Genomic DNA, 27,912 nt, shown 5'->3' on the forward strand with positions numbered 1-27,912 from the left:
ATGAAAGAATAATAACACAGGACCATAAGACTTTTTAACACCACGAACCTTTGTAGAGTTTATCAGCTGGGCCTGCGTGAAGGAAGAGCTTTCATTCCCTGCCTGGAAGCTGCCTGGAAACGGGCGCTGAAGAAAGATGTCACTGTTCCAGTCGGCACTTGATTTCCTAGCCGGGCCCGGCACGTCCGGAGCGGCCAGTCGGGACCAAAATGACTTCGTAGGACAGGTCGTTGAGCTCGGAGACATGAAACTCAGAATCAAGAGAGTGATTGCCGAAGGTGAGATAAGATAACACAACGAGACACGTGATGATTATTTTCCAAAGAAAACATGCTAGATAGCCGAACCGGCTAACCGACTAGCAGCATACCTGTATTTGTAGTCAGTGGAGTTAGCAAGTGCGGTGCTGTGAGTCACCAATTTAACACATGTTGTTAGTTTAGTTTCGATCACGTTAACAGTTTTTTTTTGTTTTTTTTTAATTATTATATTCAGACTGTGAAATGTGAATTAGAGAAACCTTCTTGGGGTTGCGTCTTAAAGCAAGTCGCATGTTATTAGAAAGCCAAGTAGGTTGCCGCATTTCTTCATCTTGACATTATTCTAAGAGAAAGCTCGTACTTTCGGTGTTTGGAAGGAAAGGCAGCCTTCAGATACAAGCGATGACAGCGTATTTAACCAAACAACCAGACCACAAAACGAACCAAATCAGTGTGTTTTCAAAGCTTTGCTGGATTGTCTTCATGTGACAACAAGTGTGAATTAGTTCCAAGCTGACTGCTGCTGTCACGACGGTGTTTACAACAGGATGAAACATGATAATGATCTGACGTTTTTCACTAAGTTTTCCCATACATAGTTCAGTTTCACTCACGTTTCTGCACAACAGCTTAGCTCACAAGGCATCTGGAATCCCACTGATCAGGTTGCTTTTTTGTGTTTGCAAATATTCAGTATTTCTTAGTAGGGACGTTTATGTGGACTTTTTAATAACTCTACATGACTTCTCCCCCCCATTTATTTATTCACAATTAACACATGTCAGGTCCGTTTAAGCCGTTCTTGATAAAAACACTTGGCCAACATTGAAGAAATTGACTGGTGCGAGTCTCCTCAATCCACCTAAGATGAGGAAATGTTTAACTAAATCTGAGAGATTTTGGTGCCTTTAATTCAATTCAATGCAACTTTATTTGTATAGCGCCACTTCACAACAATGTTGTCACAGCCCACTTTACATACACAAATCAATATACACATCATTTCAAGCCAATTCATACATATCCTATAATAGAAACCAACTGATTGCATCAAGTCATGACTTCGATCCAATCCCTCATCCTAAGCATGCACGTGGCGACAGTGGGAAGGAAAAAACTCCCCTTTAACAGGAAGAAAAGCTCTGGCAGAACCAGGCTCAGGGAGGGCAGCCATCTGCCTCGACTGGTTGGGGTGGAGACGACAGGAAAGACAGATCAACATGTACAACTGCACTTATTCAGGAAGACCTGCAGAAAAAAAGGAGAAATAAGTTAGAGACAGCAACATTGGCATATATTTATACATTAATATATTAGAGAAATAGAGCGTGTAATGGCACTTTGTTTATCTTCTTTACCACCACTTTGAAGTCTGTCTAGCAACTTTGTATTTGAAACGCGAGTAGACCAGTTCTTCTTTCTTCTAGTTTTTTAATAAGAACAAAACAGAACAAAACAGATTACACGTTCAAAAAACTATGTTGCTTCTAACGTCTCTGGCTTCAATCTGACAGAGCGAGATAAGTGCATCAGGTAACATCCCCATTGCTACATAAATAATGGATGACTAGACTACCCATAACTATAAGAGCAATGAGCATAACCTGGATAGTTGGGTCCCGTACATGCAGACTCCAACTCAGGAGACACTGGGAGTGCCCAGCTCTGGTACTTCAGGGCCACAATCCAGCAGGTTTTCCCTGTATCTCTGTTCCAATACGTCTGACTCAAACTAATCAATAAAAAAAAAAAAAAAAAACATCTCAGCATGTGAGAAGAGATCATTTATCATCTTGGAATTCTCAAACTTGGTGATCTTAAGAAAAGAAATGCTCACAAATTAATCACTGGCACCAGTTGAGTGTGACAAGCGGTTAACTGCTTTTTCTACTACATTTAAAGCAGCTTCTTAATGTTTGTTTGTATATACATTTAACTATATATGATCCACAAAAAATGGGGCAATCAGGAGGATGGTGATGCTATGATCACACCGACCCCAAACAGGCTGAAAGCAGATATCACTTTATTCTAAAACTAAAATTCTCCTCTTTTCAAATCTGTGCGATTTGGTCTGTGATAACGGCATATTCTTCTTGAAATGGCTTGGAAGAAAAAAAAGGAGAAAATTTCAAATCTCTGTTTTTTTTCTCTGAAACGAAACAGGCAGACATGTGATCCTCATGAGTCTGCCTGTTTCGTTTCAGTGCAATCACTTGTTTTCTGTATGTATTCATTAATTATGCACTGGGCTGATAAAGTTCAACTGTTTGTTGAACTTTGTGACAAGTGTGAGTAGTAAAGTGAATGATTTTTTCACTGTTAAAACCAGTGCTAAGGAATCCAATGTAACAAGTGTTGTTAAGAAGATCAGGCTGCATGACTATTAGGTTGCAGGTTTAGCTCTGAAAAAAGGTCATACTGTTGCACACACACACCTGGGCATTCTTCCTCATGTCCAAACAGTGTTAAAGATTATCATCTTGAGCCTGTTCCTTTGGGTTTTCACAGCGCAAACTAAGTCTGGTAGTTGATTTACTTGTCACTATGGTAACCTTTCCCATTTCTTGTTTAAGCTGCAGCTTTGCTGAGTAATGTGTCTTTTAGCCCACCTTTCTTGATGACTTTTAAATCCTTGTAACAAGACCAATGTGATGCCGTCTGTTCCCCTTATTTAATCAGAATAAAAAAAAAACAAAAAAAAAACACCCAGCTGTATTCAGTGACTGGCTGGTGATCTCACTTTAACCGATTCTCTTTGCTCTCTGACAGATAACTTATGATTGCGGCAGCTCTAATCAGCTGTTCACATTCCAGCTTCTCCTTCAGTGAAAACACATTTATGGCCCAGTGAGCTGGAGACAGAAATGTTGCCGGTGCAGGGTTTATTTTACAGCCACACATCTCAGCTCAAACGCTGCCGTGGCTGCTCAGTGATCAACAGATAAGACTGCGGTTCAGTGTTACTCCTTGTCAGTTCAGATGTTTGTGGAAGGATTTGCAGAAGGAGCTCAGCTAAACATTTTAGTGTTGTCTGTGGCCATCAGCTGCAAAATCTTAGATTAGATAGCTATTTATTTATAGAAATGAACATTTGGAAGTGTTTTCTGTTTGGTTGCAGCTATTTCTCTGAATTTCTAGTCACTGCTTGAACATGCAACTCGAGTTGCACAGAAATGTGACGCTGAGTCGAGACGGTTGCTGCATTGGGGTGTATTACAACACATCCTGATCTACGTTGTACATTTTTTGCAAGACACTGAACATCCTAAACTTATGGGTGTGAGTCAATAAGAGCAATGTGCTGTGCATTTTGATGTAATGTCATTTTTTGGTTTCTTTTCTTTTCTTTTAAGGTGGATTTGCCTTTGTGTATGAAGCCCAGGACATGAGCAGTGGTAAAGATTATGCCCTCAAGGTATGCCTTCAGCGTATCACTGTTGTGTATCAGCTGACTCAGTATTTTATGTTCATTTGTTAATTCATAGCTCTGTTGTCTTTTTTTTTTTTTTTTTTTAATATTTTATTTGGTAGGTGTGCATCTGATGCACCAAATCATGAACATTGGCTCTTTTCACTCTTATTTAGAACTTTTCTTCTCTAAATGAACCTTTTGATGCCCATTGGATGTGGTTTAATGACTTCTATAGTTAATAACCAAACAGATTTAAGCCAGAAATTTTCTGGGTAAAATGAGTGAAGTGCTGCTGAATGCATTAAATAATACATGTTTTCTTTAGATAGTTTTATAGATAATTTAATCAGACTAATGCCAAATAATAACATTCTCACAACACTCTCTTGTCCCGCAAGAACAAAGTAACTTTTGCTTTTATAATCTATTTTACTCCTTTTAGCTTTACAGATTTTTTTTTACATTACTTTAGTTAAAAAGGAAGAATTTTGGCTGTCCAACATTTTTAACAAAAAAATACAATAATCTAAACTGGAAAGTTCATCCTGGTGTGTAATGAAATGTCTTCAGAGATTTCATCAGAGTTGTGACGTTTCTGTCTGAATCTGCACCACGCTGAGATTCTCAGTTCCCTCAGATCGTATTAGTGTTTGTGCACAAACTGGCCTGAGTGAGTGTAAACTGTCAGCATGCCAGATCTCAGTTTTGCTTCTTATTTCATCATCAACTTTCTCCTGTACCCCCTGTCTTGTCTCATAACCAACCTCAATCTTCACACTGTCCAAACACCACCATTTTCTTTTAGTTTTTTTTGTTCTGTGCATCACTTCCTTTGTTTAAATTTCGCTCTTCATTCAGCTGAACTTAGCTCAGGCAGGCAGTAGCAGGTAAAGGACACTACATGCTGAAATGTGCCCAAAACCAATGGATGTGTGGTGTGTCGTTGAACTGTGTTCAAGGGAAATGCTGTGATAGCCTTGCTGTGAATGCCTGGTCTACATTTAATGCATTTTACTATTTTTTTAAATCACAGTCAGTGTGTTACATCTTGACTTTAACACAAGACGCAAACATTCAATTGGACATTACACTTTATTTGAAAAAAATTATAACACCAATGTTGATTTTTTTTTTTTTTTTTTGTCTTTTTTAAAATCATATTAATCAAGAAAAAATCCTGATCATGTGATTTCATGGAGGAAAAAAAACTGAGTTTTGGTTATGAGGGAGCCATATCATACTTTCTTATAAATCTTTATATATCTTATGATTTTTTTTTTTTTTAAATTATGGATAAGTAAATGAAAATTAAAAACAGCAAATCAAGATATGTCTAAATAATCCATTTTTTTTTTTTGTGTAAAGAAATGTAAGAAGATCAAACTTTAAGATGCTCTGCTGTGTAGTTTGTAAGTTTAACAAGCAGCTTAAAGGTTTAAAAAAAAAAAAAAAAACACGATGAACAAAGGAGGAAAGCCCAAACCGATGTGTTTAAATGTTTTCGTTTCAGAGGCTGCTGTCCAACGAGGAGGAAAAGAACAAGGAAATCATACAGGAAGTCTGCTTTATGGTATCCTTTCATTTGTCACTAAAACACGTTTGTTCTTTCTAAAATCTTCTCTGCTGTCTCTGCGGCATTTCTGCTGTCGTGTTCAGCAGATCTCCTCATTCCTACAAGAGTTAGGAATCCACTTCTAGCATAGTTTGCTGTCACTATCGATTACTTGTAGTTTATAATGTAGACACCATGTCAGTTTATGCACTACAGGAGCTAATATGCATTTATGGTTTTTAGTTTTATTTTCTATTTGTTTCATACTTGAGAAAAGCTAAAGACCAGGATGAAAACAATGAATAGCTCAGAAGTAATTTTTTTATGTAAAGATCTAAAAAGATATGTTAATCCTATTTCAGATTAAATAATTTTTGGCTGATAAATCATCTTGTGAGGCAGCTGAATTTTAGCTTCACAAAGTAGATTAATTAGACTTGCTTTGGTCTGATAACTCACTAAGTCTTCAGGCCGAGTTCCAAGATTTACACAAAATCCTTGTTTATTTGTTTAGGTGTAAACCAGACTGGGAGCATCAGTCACTAGATTGTTAAGATTTATGAAAGGCTTGAAATCACTTTAGCGTTGGGATTTGTGCATGTTTTCTTTGACCCTCTGGTTCCACAGAAAAAGCTATCAGGTCATCCAAATATAGTCCAGTTCTCCTCGGCTGCTTCCATCAGTAAGGAAGAGTCGGACACCGGCCAAGCCGAGTTCCTCATCCTCACCGAGCTGTGTAAAGGTAAATACGAACATGCACTTCCACACACTGTCGTTTCTTCTTCCTCTTTGTGCTTCTTTAGAGCCGAGTCGCTGCTTATTCATCAGTCCGTAAGAGCAGCCACACGGTTTCTCACTAACTTCAACTGAACGGCTTTGGTGAAGAAAGCTTCCCGTTTGTGGTTTTTAGTTCCTATAGACATGCTTTTTAGGTTCTTGATTGATTTTTACGCAACGCGGGCAAAACCGCACATCTGTATTTCACAATTTAACCCAGAATTTACCTCAAACTCTTCATCAGGCATTTATTTGTCATTTCTGAAATAAATGTTCTGTTATTTTCTCTTTCTGTGATTCCCTGAATTGTCAAGAGATTTCATTTAATTTGCAATAAAAACATTGGAAAAATGAAAACTTTACAAACTATAGCATTTATGGTTGATAGTTTATTTCTCACATGGTCATGCAGAAGCAAACAAGATTGTACAGAACAAAACAATGCATAACACAATGCACCACCATGCTTGAAAATGAGCAGGAAGGAGAAAAATTCTTATATTATTTGCCCATTTTATAAAAAATAAAAATAAACACCAATATATGGTCTTTTAATTTTCTTAATGAAAAAAGAGAGGAAAAAATAATTATTGCTCTACATAGCAGCCACCATGTGTCATAGGTCATTCAGTTCACAGATTTCCCAGATTTAACTCGGTTTGAATGTTTCTTAATGTAGTTTTTGTTACAGAAGCAAAAAAAGCCTCAAAGCTGCCATCTGATTGATTTATGCGTGTCAGAAGCCCTCGCCTTTCAGTTCTGTTCTTTTTCATATGATCTGAGACGTCCGCTCTTATTTGTTGGTTCTGATTCAGTCCTGTTTGTGCCTCCCCTACCTCAGGTCAGCTGGTGGACTTCATAAAGCGGGTCGAGCAGAAAGCCCCTCTGTCATGCGACACTGTGCTGAAAATCTTCTACCAGGCATGCCGTGCTGTGCAGCACATGCACAAACAGAAACCTCCGGTCATCCACAGAGACCTCAAGGTCGGTCTGGTTGGAAAGGCTGGATGAGTGAGCACTGATTGAAAAGCCTGATGAATGGTTTAAAAAAAAAAAAAAAAAAAAAAAAACGTGACATGCAGGAGTAATGAATTCAGCTGCTTTGATGTGTTGCAGATCGAGAACCTCTTGATTAGTAACCAGGGCACTATCAAGCTGTGTGACTTTGGCAGCTCCACCACAGTGTCGCATCGCCCCGACTACAGCTGGTCTGCACAGAAGAGATCCATGGTGGAGGATGAGGTACACCCACACACTCAAATAGCAAGTTAAATGTTAAATCAGGAGACAAATCCAGTCTTACAATATGCTGCATTGAACTGATACCCGGTGCTTGGTCTCAGTTTTATTGAGCCACACACTAGAATGATAAGCAAAGGGAAAGAATCTTTACACTCATTTTATTCATGACACCTTACATACCCACTTTTGATCTCTTTTACCTTCAGAACAATCATTATTCTTCATGGCATTGATTCAACAAAGTTTTGGAATCATTCCTCAGAGATTTAGCTTTATATTTACATGATAGCATCACAGAGTTACTGCAGATCTGTTGCCACAGAGAATCTCCCATCCCACCACATCCCAGAGCTGCTCTGTTTGATTGAGATCTGGTTACTGTGGAGGCCACTGCAGGACAATGAACTCATTGTCACGTTCAAGAAACCAGTTGGAGATGATTTGAGATCTGTGATATGGTGCATTATCCCGCTTGAAGTAGCCATCAGAATAGGTATGCTGGCTGTTGGGATTGAGCAATGCCCAGTTGGTACTAAGGGACCAATATAGTGCTAAGAAAATATCACCCACACCATTATACCACTGAACTATACAAAGTGGGATAGATCCATGCTTAACATTTTTTTTTCTACCAAATTCTGAATGTAGCCACTGAAATGGAAACCAATCAGACGACAAGTGTTTTTCCAATCTTCAGTTGATGAATTTTGGGGAGTGTGTGTAAACTGTAGCTTTAGTTTCATGTTCTTAGCTAACCTGCTGTAGTTTAGCTGCTGCAGCCCATCTGCTGCCAGACTGGATGTGTTGTGTTCTGCACATCTCCAGTCTGCCCCTTTCTCTTCAGACATCAACATTAACAACGCAGTTTGGTCTACACAGCTTTTCACTGGATATTATCTCTCTTTCATTGTCTGGGAACCCTAGAGATGGTTGTGAGTAAAATCCCAGTAGATCAGCATGGTCTAAAATACTCAGACCAGTCTTTCTGGCACCAACAACCATGCCACGTTCAAAGTCACCTAAATCCCTGTTCAAACTATTTAACAAGCAAACAAACAGGTGTATCAAGTTAAGTGACAGGTGACTGTATTATATTTACAATTCACTTGACAGATAAGATCTATTGTTTTATTGTGTTATTTATTTATCTAGTAATTGGTTGTTTTGGCTGATGCACAGCACTTTGTCCCAGCTTTGGTTGTTTTAAAGAGCTTTATAAATAAAGTTGAGTTGAGATAAAAGATTATTCGAATGGAATTTTTCCGTAGTTCATCAATAAGCTTTCTTTTTTTCCACAAGTACCAGCCAGCGGTTCCCATCTTGAGGGAAGAAGCTCCAAGCAAATGTTGTTCACATACCTGCTATGTCTCGCACCAATGTAATGCATGTTTGTGAAGGACCTGAAGGTGTCAGAAATATTTAAGTATGCTTTGGTGTCAGAGTATTGTCCTCCACCCCAGCCTCTCTGAACACTGCAGACTTTCTGCACAGTTGCATTGATAAAATGAATCTTATAGTAACTAGCGACAGCTTTGGAAGTAGATTTTTATTCAACCTTAAACCTAAATAAGTCTACTAAGCTCATCCTAAACCACAGCAGCCCTTGCAAGGCCTCCTGAAGCTTGCTGGTACCTGAATAGAAGTGATCCCTCTTCATTAGAGCTCCAGGTTCAGGTCTGTTCATGTGGTCCTGGAAGAGTTTCTGTTATTTAATCTGTTCACAAAACCTTCAAGAAAAAAAAAAATCTGTTATCTGTTCAAGTTTTTTTTTTTTTTTTTTTTTGTTTCCATTGCTTGTGACTCTTACTCTGTAGCGGTTGTGTGTCGGCCATCTTAACTTTCGCCACTCTGAGCGCTTGACACTTTTTACTGCAGGGTTCAGGAGTTTACACTGGTGTCAGATTTCATGTCCATGTGAGTTTTGCTGCAACATTTCTGTACCGTCCAGCAGTCACAGCTGACTAGTTTGGCATCTCCAAGAGCTTTGCATACCTCTGAAATTCCATGCACTTGCAAATGAAGCTGTCTTTTACCTGGGAACACCTAAAGCAAGAAGTGTATCCGGCCTCGGTATTACATGAAAAAATGAAATCTAGTAAGCTTTGGAATTGGATCAGATTTGCAATAATGGTATTCCCCTGAAAAAGGTTTTTTTTTTTTTTTTTTTAATTTATTTTATTTTATTTATTTTTTTGTTCCCTGACAATGCCAGTTTATTATAGGGGTGTGACAATCTAATCGAAAAATCGAAAATCGTAATTTTTTGCTTCACAATTTTAACAAAAATTAAAAAAAAAAAAATTCAGATAAATAAAAATAATCCATTATGAGATTTTTGTAATTTTTATTAATCTTTTTACTTGTCTTCTTGGGCATTATAGCAGCAGAATGATGATCTGGCTGCTGTGTTGTTTTTTCCTAATTGAATTCAAGAAAAATGACGAGCAAAAAAAAGTTTTATACTTTTTTTGTTTTTGTTTTTAATCTACAAAAATCAGCAATATCTAACAGTTGTGAAAATCGCAATTTAAATCAAATTAACATCCAAAAAAAATCAGAATCGAATCAGGAAAAAAGCATATAATCACAGCCCTAGTTTATTACATGACTTGTCGTGAAACAAAAAAGTTTTTTATAAGATGGTAAAATTGTGACTCAACAGTTAGTTTTTTATGAATGGATGCATGCTCTGTTCTCAGATTTCACTGTGAAAGTTCATCAATAAAGACGAGGGGGAAAAAAAAGGGAAAAGCGGATTCAGAGGTCTCGGTGGATCTTAGGCAGAAATGAGATCAGCAACCAGAAACCTTTAATTAAATTAACCACCAAATGTCCAGGAAGCTCTGATCGAGCAGGTCAATAATATTAATACCGTAACCATGCAGACACACATAAAGGACATTTGGCCACATATGACCCCAGTATGCAGGACACCAGACTTTCTAAATCTAATAATCTGTATCAACGCCAAGCTCATGTTCTGGAAAGGGATCCTTTTTCTTTTCTGATGGAAGATTTAAAAGTGGGAAAACGTTCAATTTTTACACATTTTACTTAGATCCATGTTAGTCCTGTGGAAATTAATATTAATGTTTTGGGAGAAAAATGTCTGAAACATCTGATACGGTGACAAAATGTATATAAGTTTAGCTGGAACAGGAGACTTTGGGCTTATCTGGTCCTTTTTCTTTCCTTTTTGTAGATCACAAGGAACACCACTCCGGCATATCGGACACCAGAGATGATCGATCTCTACTCCAACTTTCCCATCAATGAGAAGCAAGACATCTGGGTAAGTTTTCTTTTTTTTTTCTCTCTCTTTATGTTGTGTGTTTTACCGTGTTTTTGTTCAAAATAAAGTTTAATGGTTCAAGCTTTGCCTTTTGACATATGCTGTCTCCCTTGCAAGGCTTTGGGATGCATCCTCTACCTGCTGTGTTTCAAGCAGCATCCATTTGAAGAGGGGGCCAAGCTGCAAATAGTCAACGGAAAGTACTCCATCCCCCAGAACGACGTCAAGTACACCGTGTATCATGAGCTCATACGTAAGTACTACCTGCTAGTGTCATCCCAGTCTGTTTTACTCGCAGAGCCTTTAACTGCTTTCTAACTTCACTTTTCCTCCAGGTTCCATGTTGAAAGTAAACCCAGAGGAGCGTCTTTCCATTACAGAGCTCGTCAACCAGCTACAGGAGATAGCAGCAGCACGCAACGTCAACCCCAAGTCTCCAGTTCCAGAGGTACGTGTGCCGGTGTCTGCTGCCATAAAACCGTCTCCAGATGTTTGTGGCTCTTGTCTTCGGCTTGTACATTGTGTGACTTGATTGACGGAGACACTGAGATGCATCCTCTCTGTGATGAAGACGTTGACAAGCCGCTGTGTGAGTAAATGTGCAGAACTGATCTCAAACTGTCGAAGGTGGTTAACTTTACTAAGCTTCAGATACAACACACACCCTGTAGTGGATACAGAGGAGTCTGTATTCTCTTTATCTGGCTCCTGTCTTTCCCCTCTGGCGTTGCGCTGGTGGCACTAAAGAGGCGGAGATACTTCGGCTAGAAATGGGTGAATGGAGCTTCAGAATATACATAATCGGAACCCAACACCTCTGCAGCGCAGCTGTTTTTTCTGTCCTGTTGTTACTATAAAGGCAGGAAACAGTTTATAGTAATCTGAGCACAGATTTAAGATTTTAGTTGAACTCCTCAACAGCCTTTTATGTTTCTTATCACAAAGCCATAAATCCTGATACTTATCACTAAGTCCTCACTCATAGTTGTGACTGAAGTAAAGCTGATTTACGTGAGAAAAATCGTCTAGATCTCTGTAACTCCTCTCGTCTCCAACGACAGTTTGCTCTGCGTTAATTCCCTCGTGGACCCCAAACTCAGTTTTACATTACAATTGGATTAGAGTGCTTAGTTTTGCAGAACAACTAATTTGTAAATTGAGAAACAAAAGTTCATGAGAGTCTCCAAATTTCTGACAAAATTCAAGTCCTGATAAGGCGGGGAAGTTTGTGGAGGGTGAGGGCAGATTTGGCGATCGCTGATCTGATTAGGGTTAAGAAGGGGTTTCCCTGCTGGGCATAAGAAGATTACAGTCCTTCTGCATCTCCTCCTCCTCCTCCTCCTCCTCCTCCTCCTCCTCTCTTCACAGCAGACATATGGAGAGGCAGGCTGTGAGATGTAGCAGATAGAGGAGCAGAGACAGAAGTGAGATACTGACCAGGAGCAGTTGCGCGGAGAGGTGCAGATGCTATCAAGCTGCTGTATTAATGACCCAGAATCAGCAAAACTCATGAGATGATAAAACTTCGTTTTGCCAGATATGAGATTTATTTAATGCATTTTTTTTTTTTTAAAGGAAATTTTTCTTTTTTGGGAAGAGAATTTTTATTTTTTTCCTCTTTTTTGTGATTTTTTTTTTCTTCCACCTTTTTTGGGATGTTTTAATAATTAGTTTTTTCCTCAATCCATTTTGTTTATCTGCCAATTGCAATGCTGAGTACATATTACTGTTGGCGTCCGATGTATGATGGCTACGAATGTCTGCAGCTTCTGGAGCAGAATGGAGGTTTTGGCAACAATGGAGTGCAGCCGCCCATGCAGATCCACAACGTCCACAACAATGCAGGTAAAAGAGTGTTTGTATGGAAATATTATGGGATTTCTGTGAAAAAGTTTAGACTTAAAGCTGAAAAACAATAGTTATGTTATTCTGTCCGTTTTTTTTTTTTCCCCCATAAAATACAACATATAATCCTATCTGGAGCATCCCATTTTTATTATTTGCAGTTTTTATTTTAAAAATTTACACTCACCTACACTCCTAAGGTGTCATCTACGTCATTATGAAGATTTAAATGCAGTAAGTGACATGAGTTTCTGGATATCCAGCCCATTTGGGAGTGGCTGAAAGTTTCCCGCTCCTCTGCTCAGGGTGTTCAGAGTCAGCAGCTTTTAAACTCAAGGATCCGGCTGCGTTACAACAACTTTGCGTGTGGGACTCTAGTCATTCTGTAACACACTTACCTTTGAGTGAACTTGAGCATAAAGAGCTTCTCATATACCTGCTGTAACGTATGAAACGAAGAAAAAAAGAAAGTGCTGGATCTAGAATAGAAAACAGTAATCATCACATTATGTGACGTGTGTTTGAGCAGACAGCAAATAATCTTTTTAATAGATTTATTTATGTGGATTTAGTTTATTTGAACCTTTTAATCTTTTATTTGTTGCTTTTCACAATCTTGTAAGGCTGCTACCTTGACTGCAGCTCCATTGTAAAGGAACTTTAATCAACAGTAAAGACGCAAAACTGATGGAAGTAAAGTGGGAATGCTCAGGAAATGATTTACTGCTGTTAAGGATTTTAGAAATGAGAGCAAATTTAGTGAGGATATTTCCCCAGTTTAGTTAAATATACAAATAAACTGGTTTAATAAGCTTATTTCCTGCCCATATGCGCACACACACACACACACACACACACACACACACACACACACATGCGAGTTCTCTCGTACCTATTAAGAGGATTTCTGCACTGCCACTCAACCATCTGTCGAAAAGCAGAATGCTCTTCTCTGTCTTACTTCTGCTTTGCTCTGTCCTTTGGAAGACAGGTTATTGTTGTAACTCAGGCAGATTCAGGTCTGATGCAACCTGTTCATTTAACTATAAGCTGATGGCTTTGAGCTGGTTTCATGAACCACTCGGTCCTTTACGTGTTTGTCTGAAGCAAGGAGAATATTTCTAATCCACATATGCCGTTTTAAAACGGGGACCCTGATTTTTGTAGCTCAGCTCTGCATCAGCACCAATGTGGCCAAACTATGGCCATGTGTGTAAATGAAATGTTACAGTACATGTTATGCATCACAGTTCTCTTTCTTTGTGACGTCCAGGTGTGTATGATCCTGATCAGGCAGGAAGTGGCCTCCTGGATATTTTGAGGGGGGGAACAGAGCGCTTCCTCACCAACATAAAGGATACGTCCTCTAAAGTCATCCAGTCTGTAGCCAGGTGAGAAAGCCACACTTTGCTAGAATGAAGACTACTGTGATTATTCACATCCTGTTATTAGGCTTTTTATTTTCAGATTACTTTATTATCTTTAGATTATCTTATTTGCTCTCCGAGCGCTGTTCTGCTTTATTTGTACAACTCAAGCGCTATCACTGTTGTTCTCACTTGGTATTAACATGAAGACTAGCTACTGAAGTAAATAATTAGGATTTACCAAGCACACTTTTTGATTGTTACCGTGTGACGTGTGCTGAAAAAATATTTAGCAATAATTGCTGCACTTTGTATTGTAGCATGTTAGCTAAGAGCTAACTACAGTTTGAATGTACTGTGCAGACATGATGCATTTAAAAACAGAATAACATTTGTTAGATACTTGTTTAGTCATATCGTTTTGTTACAGTTTCATTGATCGGTTCTTAATTATTGTACATCTGCAAATTGTCTACGTAAAGACTCATAATCGCTCCTACCCTGATCCCAGATCCTTTTTAAAGGAACATTTTGTTGCTTTGTTTAGTTTTTTTTTTGCCTTTTTTTTTAGCGCAAATTGCAAAGTGTCACTAAATTGAATTCCACCTTTTCTGTTTTGCAAAAGTGCGTTTCCTTTTCTTTTAGAATTCAAGGAATAGTGATCCTCAGTCCATCCATATTATGCACAATTCATCAGCTGCAAGCCTGAATGACCACTATGCCCTGAATCCTACAGAAAGAGGGAAACGTTACCCTTGAAAATGAGATACGTAAGGGCCAGTGAAAGGAATTGGATCTGAGTAGGTGGATTGTTAGAAATGTTCTAGTTATACCACCAGCAGAAAGTGACCTTTAAAAGTTATTTTTGAAAAATGAGCAAAGTGTTCCTTGAACAGTCAAAACTATGCACATCATTTAAAGTTATGCTGTCATCACTGTGCTTCATTTGGTTTGGTTGTTTTGTTTATTTTATCTTTATTTTTTTTTGTTGTTTTTTTTTTTCCTCTCTGTCCCAATCCCTCATGGTCCCTATGTGTCCATCACCTAGCAACCCAAGGTAAATATGGGTCGGTGAAACGCGTCATCTCATGCGTTGCTCTGTGTTCTGTAGTTTGTGTTTGTTTCTATCCTTTTTTTTTTTCTTTTTTTTCTTTTTCATAGAAAAACACTAAGTCAGGCTTTTGCTGTGTTTGTCATCACAGCTTGCTGATTCTAACATCACAGACAATGATTCAGTTGAATGAATTCTGAGTATGATGTGAATGGACAGTTACGTGTAATTTAGATAAGAAGTTAATCGTAAAATCACAAAACAAATTCCACTTCTCTGTTGCGAACAATTAAGGAAATTATAACACTGGCTCTAATACAAAGTCTAAAATTAAGAGAGAATTAGAGTTGGTGGTGTTTACTACATCCACCTACAACAGAGATAATCTGCTGACGGTATCCAGATCAGTCCGGTAAACACGTGTAATCCTCCTTTCATATAATGATAGAAATCAACCACTCCGTTGTTCTTTGGGCCTGAGAAATTTGATGACTCATCGCTTCCGTTAAGCATTTTTTATTTTTATCTATTACCATTAGCAACTTTTTATTACTTTACCTTCTGTTTTCTACTCAATACAAGACTGTCATCAGGATTTACACCAACATTTAAGATGGTCTTCCTTTGGCCATAATAAGATGAGGAAGAGTCAGTGGAGGATCTTAGTAAGTAATCTATCAAATCCCTTAATAATAGGGATTACTTTAAGGCCAACCTGTGAAATGTTTGAGTAAAAGTGCAATAAAAGGTGCCTTACTTTGAAGATTATTTCATGTGTTCAAAATGAAAAAAATAAACTATAACTAATTCATTCTACTGAAACTGGAAGCTTTTCTAGAAAATGTGCATTGACTTCTTTTTTTTTTAAAATATTTTTTAATTCACTGCTTGTAAAAAAAAAAAAAAAAGAGAGAAAACTATCCATAATTACTCCATCAATACTTTGTTGTAGGAAAGTTGGCAATTAAGATACATGATAAAAATCCAAATCTTCCAGCTTGAAAAGGGAACTTGTTGATATTAGGGCTGTGACGATATGCTTTTGTCCCGATTCGATTCCAATTTTTTTGGAAGCCAATTTGATTTAAATTGCAACTCTTACGATTCTTTAATATTGCCGGTTTTTGTAGACTAAAACAAGCAAAAATGTACAAAACTTCTTTTGCTAGTCATTTTTCTTGATTTCAGTTAGGAAAAAACACACAGTAGCCAGATCATCCTTCTGCTGCTATAATGTCCAAGAAGACAAGTAAAAAGATCAATAAAACCAATAAAAATGACAAAAACCTCCTAATGGATTATTTGTAAGTATAAAAAAAAAAAAAGTAAATTTTTAACAAAAAAAAACTATTTTGAAATTGTGAAGCAAAAAATCCCAATTTTATTTATTTTTTTTTATTATATTTTCACACCCCTAGTAGAAATGATATGCAATCTAAAAGTTTAAGGAAAATAAATATATAAAGACAAGATCTGGAAATATGGAAGGAAAAAGTTCAAGCAAAGCCAACAATAAGCCTGAAAAATACAAGTAGGAGGTTCGGCTGAAAAAGAACTACAATTTGATTTCTCACACAGGGTCTTCAGGAAATTGACTATCATTAACATATGTAATAACATGTGTGTAACCAGACTTCTGTCTGCAGCTATTTTAGGTAATCTGGATAACTCAGCATTTCCACGAACAGTTACTAAAATACAAAAACAAAGGGAAAAAGAAAATGTTTTTCTTACACAAAAATAACTAGAAATGGCCAGTTGAAGTTCAAGTTACTGTAGTTGGGAATGAGAGCTGCACATCATATCGCGTGAGCATCATTATCGCAATGTAGGAGGCAAATGAGCTCAACATGTTCTCATCAAATACAAGGGAACCTGACAAACGAACCTTCATGGTAAAAAAACAGTTTATAGAAGGAAACATTGACCCAGTCTAGTGGAATAAAAGACTGTAAGAATAACAGTCAAATCCAGGATAAAACCAGACTTGTCAGATTCACAAAGAGAGGGAACATCAGTACGGGTTAATGTCAACAAGATGGCAGGAGTGCAGCAGAATGTAAAGTGTGACTCAAGTCATCTGTTGAAAATTTCTCTAGATTTTCACTTCGCAATATATGCTGCAGTTAGAAAATATTACAATGTAATTTAAAATAAATAAATAAATAAATCATGCAGCTGTGTTGAGAATCGCTGTCCAGTGTGAATGAGTGAGCAAGAATGAAAATATCTGATACGTCTCACTGCTCCACCATTACAGCTACATGTGTCTTAACCGGCATCATCTCTGTCCTAATAACACACACATAAAATCGTCTGTCGTCAGCATAGATGTTTTATTTTCTTTGCTTTCTCTACTAAATGTTCATATACAGTTAAAGCTGAGAAAAATCACGCATTGTTCATTTTCTCTGCTTGCTGCTACATTTCAGTGTAGTTGTCCCTACTGTAATTCAGAGAAACCTGATTTTTAATTTAGCAACCTTCACCATCACAACACACACAGAAATTGTTGGCGGTATTGAATGTTCTGCCTGATGCCTGCTGCTGGATGAACTGAGGATTGGCTTCATCTCATTTGCATAATTTGTAGCACAGCTTTGAAAACCCAAAAGGAAATTAGTTTCTCTTAACACCACGTTTTGTTTTTTTTTTGTTTTTGTTTCCCAACTAATATTGTTAGATGAGCTGTTTGATAGCTGTTTGTTCTTCAGGCATTAGTTATAACTAATTAATTTTACCCGTTATCTCCTGTAGAGCTAGCTGATTTGTGTACATCCTTTCGCATGTGCAGTGTGTGTGTGAGTTCATGTTGTAAATACAGATGCTATTTCTTCTGCAGCTATGCCAAAGGGGACCTGGATATTTCCTACATCACTTCCAGAATAGCAGGTAGAGAGATTTAACCTTTCTGTCTCTTATGAACTCATTCATGAGCATATTCAAAAGTGACTTAAATGATAGTGTTGTGACTTCATATCTCACTTGTAAACACATAGTTACCTGTTCAATTGTGTTTGCATGTGTGTAGTTATGTCGTTCCCAGCTGAAGGTGTGGAGTCTGCGATAAAGAACAACATAGAGGATGTTCGTCTTTTCCTGGACTCTCGTCACGCTGGCCACTACGCCGTGTTCAACCTTTCCAAGCGATCCTATAGGCCTTCTCGGTTCCACAACAGGGTATGATCATGTGCATGGCTTCGTGCATTTTCACCATAGACTGTATATAAAAAGATAGACGGAGCCTCCGTGACGTCACCCATAGGTTTCTGAATAGCTGAATTGAAGCTCTGTGGGCAGTTCCTACCGCTATCTTGGCAGAGACGTGCGTGTCGTCTCGCCCTGAAAATACAAATATGGACAAAGAGGTGGAGCTGAGAACGGGGGCTGTGAGTGTCATGGTGGATAATTGACATTGAGCGAACTCCGAGCTTTCTGTAGCTAAGAGCTTACCAAGCTAATCCAGAGGTAACAGGAGTTAACCAGCTAACGGAGGTAAACGGGCTAAAGCTAAGACATGTGGTTAACTAGCTAAAAATCGCGGTTCTACGTTCTTCTGAGTTGAAGCGAGAGATCGGGTGCCTGTCAATCAAAAGGACACGCCCCTGAATATGCCGAACTTTGAGATTAAATTACTTTTAAATGGGCAAGTTAGAAAAAAATTCACTCCCCCCACAGTTGTCATGAAGGTAAACCTGACCTATAAACCGAAAATGGATTTTTGAACCAGGCTGTAAACATGTTTATTTCTTCTGTGAAGTTGGTCTTTTTAACATGGGAGTCTATGGGGATTTGCTCTGTTTTGCAGCCCCTAGTGGATGAAGGGGGAACTGCAGTTTAATGCACTTCCTCGTAGGCTTCACTTTTTACCGCCGGAGGCTCCATCCATCTTTCATATTGGTCTATGATTTTCACCTGTTTTTTTTTTATTTTTATTTTTATGGCAGCAGAGTGTATCAGTGTGAAGAGTTGCCACATATAAATTACAGCTTTTTTGTGATAGTTTGACTCCTGCAGTGGTTTGCATCTCTGCTTTTCTAATTCATCAACAGTTTATCATCAGCTAAAGGAGTTTGCCACTTTATTGTGTGTGTGTGTGTGTGTGTGTGTGTGTGTGTGTAGGTTTCAGAGTGTAACTGGCAGGTCCGCCGCGCCCCCAACCTCCGCAGTCTCTACAATGTATGCAAGAACATGCATCAGTGGCTGAAACAGGACCAGAGGAACATCTGTATTGTGCACTGTCTGGTAAGTGAACTAGACCTCGGAGAATTCTGTTTATTTTCCAGCGTTGCATCGCCACAACTTTCACTGTGGCTTCCACAAGTCAACTGCACGCTTTTGGTTCCTTTAATCTGTAGCATTTCTTTGTGTTTTTCATGAATAGTGACTGAAAAGTTGCAGTTCTGACAGTACTTACTTACGTTTCATGATAGGTTAGCTGATGGTAGAATTAAAACATTTTTATTTTCATTTAACCTTTATTTAACCAGGTAAAATCAGTTGAGAACAACTTCTCATTTACAGTGATGACCTGGCAAGAGGCCCCAGTGATTTTAGATAAAGATAAAAACCAGACAAAGTTAGTTTCCTTAACTAAAATGACTTCAACCTGGAAAAATGATGTTGAAGAAGAATGTGTTATGAATTCAATTCAACTTTATTTATATAGCGTCAAATCACGGCACTGCCATCTCAAGACGCTTTACAGACAGAGAAAAAAACATAATGAAAGCCAATTCATAATAGCCTATATAAGGAAACCAATGAGCTTATCAGCTCTGTTCATAATTTCACAAAACTATAAAAATAACTTGCAGCTTTGCATGCAGAATCTGGGTCGTCGATCATCATCTGGAGTTATGAAATTTTAGTTGACACTTGATTGTTATATCGATATCTTAATTTATTTTACCGTTTTTGTCTTTATTTTTATGGAACTATTACAAGCCTAATAATGAAACACATACATCGTAGCTCATTCGCTGCTGGGGTAGTTGGAGGGAAAAACACACAGGTACAGAAATAACTTATTTTAAAAACAAAAAGGCCCCAGACAAGATTAACTGTTGTTGTCAGTAAATTTCCACTTATTTTCTATTTAAATACAGCTTAAAAAGTTGCTAAGATTTATAAAAGGCATCAGCTTAATTAGAGAAATTAAAAATCTGTTGGCGTAACACAACTTTATTTGGTTAAGAGCAAAAAAAAGACGGTGAAATCACTTTGGACAATTCATGCAAAATAATCCCATCAAATAGTTTCCCAGGGAAGCGAATGTCAGGCTCTTGTGCTTGTACATATCTGCAAAGAAACATCAAATTTCAATTGTAAATGTTAGATGAAGGTGGAAATGTGAAGACCACAGTTTTAGATTTTGCTGAGAGGAAAAAGTGAGAGACTTTGACAGCTGCAGTTGCTTAGATGCTTCCCCTCTCCGTGTCTTTGTGTAGGATGGCAGAGCAGCGTCAGCAGTGGCCGTTTGCTCCTTCCTGTGTTTCTGTCGCCTTTTCACCACCGCCGAGGCAGCTGTTTACATGTTCTCAATGAAACGCTGCCCACCTGGCATAGCACCTTCACACAAGAGGTATAAAAACACTGTTAAAAAAATAATGAGGGGCACCATGGGTTTCGAATTCCTGAATTCCTTAAATTCTGTGGGTCAATGGATGATTTATTGCTTTACAATATGGCCGCTTGCATCAGCTAATTGTATAATTTTATAAGCTCTCCATCTTCCTTTTGACGGTCAGGTACATCGAGTATATGTGCGACATGATGGCAGAGGAGCCCATTATCCCTCACTGCAAGCCAGTGATTATTCACTCCATCATCATGACGCCTGTGCCGCTGTTCAACAAGCAGCGTAACGGCTGCAGGCCGTTCTGCGAAGTTTATGTCGGGGATGAGAGGGTCTTGACTACATCACAGGAGTATGACAAGATGAAGTAAGTTTTTTTTTTTTTTTCCTAAAAACAGTTGTGTTTAATGTTCCTGTTTATTCAAAGAATCTAAAAAATAAAAAAACAAAAACAGTTCTGCCATCGCATCATTCACTGCCCTTCCTCCTCCTCCTCCTCCTCCTCCTCCTCCTCCTCCAGGGATTTTAAGATGGAAGATGGTAGAGCAGAGATTCCCCTGAATGTAACAGTTCAAGGAGATGTGCTGGTGGTGATCTATCATGCAAGATCTACACTAGGAGGACGTCTGCAGGCGAAGGTATGAAGCCTTCAAGCTCGAGTGCAACAGGTCCTTCATTTCCTTCACGTGGAAATTCGGCTTTTCAGGAGCTTTATTGTTCTATCTTTTGAAGCATCCAGCAAATACCTGTGACATGCTGAGTAAAAACCCTAGATACCCTAAAGTCTGTTTCCGAATATCAAAAAGGTGAAGATAAATGTAAGAAATTCATATTTTAAAATCTCCTAAAACTCTGTTTCAGATGGCATCCATGAAAATGTTTCAGATCCAGTTTCACACAGGCTTTGTGCCCAGAAACGCAACTACCGTCAAGTTTGCCAAGTATGTATACCGCCTGAAGCCGCAAAGAAGTGCTGAAAATTTCATTACTGCCTGACGGCACTGACTGACAGCTGACTCGGGTCCTGAAATAATTATAGCTGTGCACAAATGGCAGCTTTCTTTCTTCATAAATGTGTCTTTCTCCTCTACATAATTTGCCCTCAGGTATGATTTGGACGCCTGTGACATCCAGGAGAAATACCCAGATTTGTTCCAGGTTAACTTGGACATCGAGGTGGAACCCAGGGACCGACCCACCACCAAGACTCCTCCATGGGACGGCTTCCAAACCAAAGGTCTCAATCCCAAAATCCTTTTCTCATCTCGCGATGAACAGCAGGAGATCCTCAGCAAGTTTGGTAAGCCTTCACGTACCACATGTTTACATTGTCAGGTTTAGTTTTAGTGTATCCTTCATTTTCTCAATTATTTCATGCTTTTCCACCATCAGCCCCATTTTTCTTGTAAACCTTTATCACCACAGGTAAGCCTGAGCTGCCTCGGCAGCCAGGTTCCTCTGCTTTTTATGACTCAGAGTCACCGCAGCCAGCTCAGACCCCAGAAGGTCCCCCTGCAACAGAACCAGAATCTCCTCTGAGCAGCGATGCCAACCCCAGCAACTTCTTCCAGACATTAGACTGGGAAGGTAATTTTTGTTTTATTAATTTACTACCGACCTCACGAACTGCTTCTAAAGTAACTTTAAGCTTCCACTGACTGGATTCCTGGATTTCTAGATGTGCATGGCCCTCGCGATGATGCAGACAGCCAAGGAAGAGGGGGCATGAATGACCAGGAGGACTTGAGCGATCAATCAGAGGGAGAGTCATATTCTTATTCTGCCACCAGTGGAGAAGCACTTTCCCGTGACCACAGCGAGAACCTGTTCGATGCTGATTTCCAGGTGCAGAAAATCTCAGACTTCTGATTATGTCTCATTATTCCTTCGTTATAGTTTGACTTTCTTTTTCTTTTTTTTCTTTTTTCTTTTTTTTTGGTCTTATCTTGATTTCCCTCACTCCCTCCAGACTCCACCTCCTCCGGTCCAGGAGTCTCCTCTCAGCGGTACAGCTGACCTCCTGGGTTTGAACTCTGACCCTGAAGCCCCTCCCGTGTCCTCAGCCACATCCTCTGCTCCTCACCAAGCAGACCAGGGGGGAATGAAAGCTGCTTCTAGCAACAGCGATCTGTTGAATGACTTGTTTGCACCACCTGCTGGTCAGACAGGAGCAGTGCAGGAGGATTTGTTCTTCAGTGGAACAAACAGTGGAGCGACACCAGACTCAAAACGTAAAGAACTGTGCTGATTGCAATTATTACAGAAAATTCTATATATCTTTAATGTTTTCATTTATCTTTAATACTTCCTGTTTGTCACAGCCATGGGCGACCTGTTTGATCCATTTGGGATGGGGTCTGGGTCCGGGTCCGGGGTCGGCTCTAGTGTCAGTTCATCTCGACAAGCCTCCGGACCGGACCTGTTTGGAGACTTGCTGGGCTCCGATAGTTCAGCAACCAGCGGATTTGGCTCAGCTCATGGCAACACCACTCCTGCTTCCAACACCAGCCTCTTCAACCTCAGTAAGCGCGTCTTCTCATCATAAAACCATGCTGCCAAGCGTTTCTCAGTCTTGAAAGAGACGCTGATGTTTGTCTTTGCAGACAAGCTTGCGAAAGATACGCCTAAGATGACTTCATCAGCCAGCCAACCAGACCTACTTGGTGGGTGGGACAGCTGGGCAGCTGGCACCGCCACTGGTATGAGCACCACTTCCAGCAAACCCAACTATTCCAACACAGGTGGGTGGAGGAGCTTCATTTAGGAGTGTGTAGGGGACTAAATATTTTCTTTGCACCATAAATTATCATCATTGCATACTTCTTTGGCCAGTTGTAAATGTAAAAAAGCAGAAAATCTTTCTCACATATTGCCACTGTGTTTGTAGCTTCTGGTGCGTCATCCATGTCAAAAGCCAAGTCTCAGACCTTCGATCCTTTTGCAGACCTTGGAAATTTGGGCTCCAATTTACCAGGTAAAAGACTTGGCCTGATGTCGAATTGCATGTGCTGTTCTGACTGCGAAGAACAGTCCATCAAACATCTTTATTAAACCTAAAGTGTGAATAAAAACATCCCAGTTAAATATCCTCTGTCCATGTTTTCTTGCAGGTTCTTCCAGCAGTAATTTTTCTGGGACTTCCTTCAGCACAAAAGGTCCGTCTTCTTCCGCTTCCTCCTCTTCTTCTTCTAAGCCTCAGGGTCAGCCCTGGCAGTCTGGACGACCCACCTCAGCCCAGAGTAAACCTTGGATGTCTGGCTCAACACCCAAAACATCCTCGGCTTCTCAGCCTCCAGGCACACAGCCATCTAAACCCAACTACAACCTTAATTTCACCAGTGTGATCGGTGGCAGAGAGGAGAGAGGAGTTCGTGGGCCTGGATACGGTAATTTTTGCCATTTTTGTCCATATCAGGAAGTAAAAAAAAGAAAAAAAAAATCTCCCTTGTCCTTTCAGTGGATTCTTGACTCTTGCATCTATTTATGCCCCTGCTATACCTTAATTTTCTTTTCTTTTCTTTTCAGGCCCCAAACCAAAAGTAAAAGAGGATGATTTTGAGGACCTGCTGTCCACTCAGGGTTTTTCCTCCAGACCTGATAAGAAGGGACCAAGGACCATCGCTGAAATGAGAAGACAGGAGATCACAAAAGAGATGGATCCTCTTAAAGTACAGGTAACAAACTAGTTTCACTAGTACTGGTTAAATGGCCTCATAGACTGGACAGTTTGCTAGAAAAGCAGAAACCTCATCATACTTACTGACCTAAAGGGCCATTTAGGCTTCATCCACGCTAAAAGTACTGAAGGTTTGTTTTAATGCTGTAGATTTTGGACTGGATCGAGGGGAAGGAGAGAAACATCCGAGCTCTGCTTTCAACTCTGCACACTGTGTTGTGGGAGGGTGAAACGCGCTGGAAGCCTGTTGGTATGGCTGATCTGGTGACACCTGACCAGGTGAAGAAGTACTACAGGAAGGCAGTACTGGTCGTTCATCCAGATAAGGTACAGTAAACCGTGCTGCACAGCATATGTGGAAGACCAGGGCAGGAAACTGCACCTTTAGTTCTTATTTATGTGTGAATCTGTGCTCTCTCTGCAGGCCACAGGTCAGCCTTATGAACATTACGCAAAGATGATCTTCATGGAACTGAATGATGCCTGGTCAGAGTTTGAAAGCCAAGGATCCAAAGCACTCTTCTAAAAAGAAAAATATATATAAGAGAAATCCTGGCCTGGACCCTTGCTAGACCAGATCAGACCAGATCAGACTGGGATGGATTTGGCCAAACAAAACCAGGGTTACACTGGGCTAGATTGGACTGGACTGAGCCCACATTGGGCCTTAGGGGGCGCAGAGCCTCTGAGAGGTGTCCTCTCTACCATTCCCCCCCTCCTTCTTTACTACTTTGTTTCTACAGTCAAAAAAAAAAACAAAACACCCTGCTCCCACGTTTGGCTGTAGTTGCAAAAAAAAAAAAAAAAAAAATCCTCACTGGTTTAAAAATAGCCAGTTTAATAAACATCAAGACCATTCTCAAACTCACTGCCTACCTGTGCGACTGTCTGAGTGGTGCTGCAAACACTGGGAGGAAGGAAAAGGTGACAATCACACGGAGAGAAAAGAAGAAAAGATTTCATTTCTTTAAAAGAAATAGCAGGATGATTACCGTGACGACACTTTTTACATAGGAAAAAGATGAGCGCACACTAAATGACATGCTGATCCGGTTGCATTTGGTTGCAAACAGCTCGTGATGTAACAAAACCAACTGAACACGGCAGTTCATTTACTCAGCATGCCAGCCAACATGGCGACGTGTTAAAGCCACGAACGTCCTGCAGGTTTTAGATGCTTCCCTGCTTTAACACACCCAACTGAAATGAATTGCTTGTGTAGAACTTGACAAAATGCTGTTGAGGAGATGATGCTTATTTAAATCGGGTGTTTTAGAGCAGGGAGACATCTCACACCTGCAGATACTTGGTTTTAGCATCAACCTTAAAGTTAATAAAAACAAATATAAGCAGACCAACAACAACAAATCATGAATGAAGAATGGAAAACGATCTGCTGCTGCACCTTTTCGAACCACCATTCGCTTGAATTTCTCTCGTTCCAGTCGGATGATTACCTGCTGAACACTACTAGTGCTGCTTCTCCCACCTGACACATCCTGCTGGACACACTCCTCAAACTGATGTTAAGATGTGCATCCTTAAACTTTTTTTTTTGTTTGTTTCTTTGTTTTTGCCCTGTATAAATCCAAGCCGGCGGTTTTTGAAGTGGCCTTTTATTTCCACCCACTGATGCATGCTCTCCCTCAGCAAACCTAAACAGCAGCAGGTTGGATGAGTTTGGTTTCAAACCAGAACAGTCTGAACAGGCAGCAACTCTTTGTTTTTCTTGAAGTGCTCTTCTACTTGTAGCAGCAAAAGCAACAAAGCTACTCGCTTGATTTTTGTTTTGTTTTTTTACGGGGTGGCAAACTACACGCGTGCCCAACTTTCAGGCTATTGCTTGTTGCTTCTGAGGATCTCCGTCATCACTGTTATGAATCCAGCTCTCTGTTTCCAGGCTCTGCCCACCTCCAGCGTACAGTTCAGTTAAAAAAAAAAATAAAAAAAAAAAATAAAGATTTAAGGATTGAAAGAGAATATGGGGATTTTGTTTAGTTGTTTTTGTTTTTACATGAAGTTTTTCTTTTTCTGTGTTTGTATTGAGGCATTCAGTCATTACTTCAATGTACATATTGTCATCCATCAAGTGGCTTTGTAAAAATTCCAACTTGGGGAATTATTCAGTCATCACACTACGGACTGAACTTTGTGTGTGTGATCGCGTCTGTGTGAGTGTGTTTCTTCGTTGGACATCATGCTCTCTTACCTGTGGTCACAATCGCTTTTTCTTCCTTTTTTTTTTTTTTTTTTTTTACAATTTTTGTCTTTTTTTGTTGAAAATCTTTCCAACTTCATTTTTAAATTTTCATTTTCACGTGTTACCTCACGGACCAATCAAATCACTAGTTTTCTTATTTATTTTTACATTTCATGGGAAGGGTTGGTGGGGCAGGGTTGATGATTTATTCATTTATATTAATGGCACAAGTTGAAAATGAACATAATATATAAGCGGAATGGGCAGAGGGCTGATGGTTGTTGGCAATGAGCCTCTGCTGCTGTTTTTCATTCCAAAGCATCAAATATTAATACGAATGTGCTTTTATAAATGTATATCATGTTTGTTGTTATTCTATATGTATTAATCTGTATCATTTGGGTGTTCAGTCTGTCTTTTTGTGTCAAAATGTACTTTTCTTTTTTTGTTTTTTGTTTTCTGACATTTTGTTAAATTCCAACGCCTGGGGCCAGCAAATCGAAGGAAGAAAAAGAACAGACTGATGCTTAACATTCAGTTGAAACTTGTTTTTCTGACAGTATATTAGTACAAAGAGGGAGGATGACACAAAAAAAAAAAAAAAACACCACTCATCGGCAGTGTTAACTGTACCAAATTACATCATACTAATATGAATGTAAATCTTAATGAAAATGAAATTATTAAAAATCCTTTTGATTTAAGGGGAAAAATGTGTGCTTTATTTGTGTCATTATTTTTTGTTTGGACCAAGCGGCCACCTCTGGTGTTAAAAAGTAAAGCCAATTTGGAAGTGCTAAAATTGTAGTTCACCTCTTATCCGCTAGGGGCTCCAAAACGGCAAAATCCTATAGAATTTTGTGTTAGAAAGGCCAGCTTCACTACAGAAATAAACATGTTAAAAAAAGAAAAAATTAATAGGTCAGATTTATCTTCATGACAACTGCGAGGAAGTAATTTTGTTTTTTATATATAACTCATTCATTTCTAACCAATTTGAATCTAGAAATTTGGCATAATTAAGGTCGTGTCCTTTTGTTTGACAGGTCAATGAGCTTCAACTCTGCTCTGCAATCTATAGGTGATGTCACGGAGGCTCCTTCCATCTTTTATTTTCAATGGTTTGGACAAAACAGGCTGTATATGGTGACATGGTGGTTAGCACTGGAGTTTCACGCGAACCAGGTCGCTGGTTTGATCCCTTGCTGGGGCTGTGGAGTTTGCATGTTCTCCCCGTGTATGCATGGGTTCACTCCGGGTACTCCGGCTTCCTCCCACTGTCTAAAGACATGCATGTTAGGTTAATTGGTTACTCTAAATTGACTGAGAGTGAGCGTGAATGGTTGTTTGTCTCTGTGTGGCCGGACTGGCGAGCTGTCCAGGGTGTACCCTGCCTTTCTCCCAAAAGACTGCTGGGATAGGCTCCAGCTTCCCCGTTTAGGATAATGAATGAATGTTTTATTAAAAGTAACTTCTATCAGCGTGCCAACAAACAGTCACAAAATAAAGCCTTGTGGAGGATATCGCTTCCCGATAGTCCACTGAGCCTGGTGTTACGAGACTGAAGTTAGCTTCCGATTCGTGGCTTCCGAGTCACAAGATGTGTAAAGGGCAATTCCACTGAATTTTTCGGAAACAACACATTGGACCAGGTCCT

At 39.3% G+C, this 27,912-nt stretch overlaps 1 protein-coding gene across 1 annotated transcript; it reads left to right on the top strand.

The window, feature by feature from the left end:
* On the top strand, positions 1–26,860 carry gak (cyclin G associated kinase). Its single transcript, XM_079252146.1, has 29 exons — positions 1–278; positions 3,617–3,678; positions 5,186–5,245; positions 5,855–5,969; positions 6,846–6,988; positions 7,121–7,246; positions 10,449–10,538; positions 10,656–10,791; positions 10,874–10,986; positions 12,305–12,383; positions 13,657–13,774; positions 17,644–17,693; positions 17,833–17,981; positions 18,924–19,046; positions 20,252–20,385; positions 20,552–20,746; positions 20,900–21,017; positions 21,241–21,320; positions 21,486–21,679; positions 21,805–21,966; positions 22,058–22,224; positions 22,349–22,610; positions 22,701–22,901; positions 22,983–23,120; positions 23,267–23,353; positions 23,490–23,765; positions 23,905–24,053; positions 24,206–24,382; positions 24,480–26,860. The coding sequence occupies exons 1-29, from the start codon at positions 137–139 to the stop codon at positions 24,579–24,581; spliced, it is 3,948 nt and encodes a 1,315-aa protein (XP_079108272.1). The 5' UTR covers positions 1–136; the 3' UTR covers positions 24,582–26,860.
* Positions 26,861–27,912: the final 1,052 nt, after the last annotated feature.

The sequence above is a fragment of the Telmatherina bonti genome (genome assembly GCF_933228915.1).
Source record: "Telmatherina bonti genome assembly, chromosome: 13".
NCBI classification, from domain to species: domain Eukaryota; kingdom Metazoa; phylum Chordata; class Actinopteri; order Atheriniformes; family Telmatherinidae; genus Telmatherina; species Telmatherina bonti.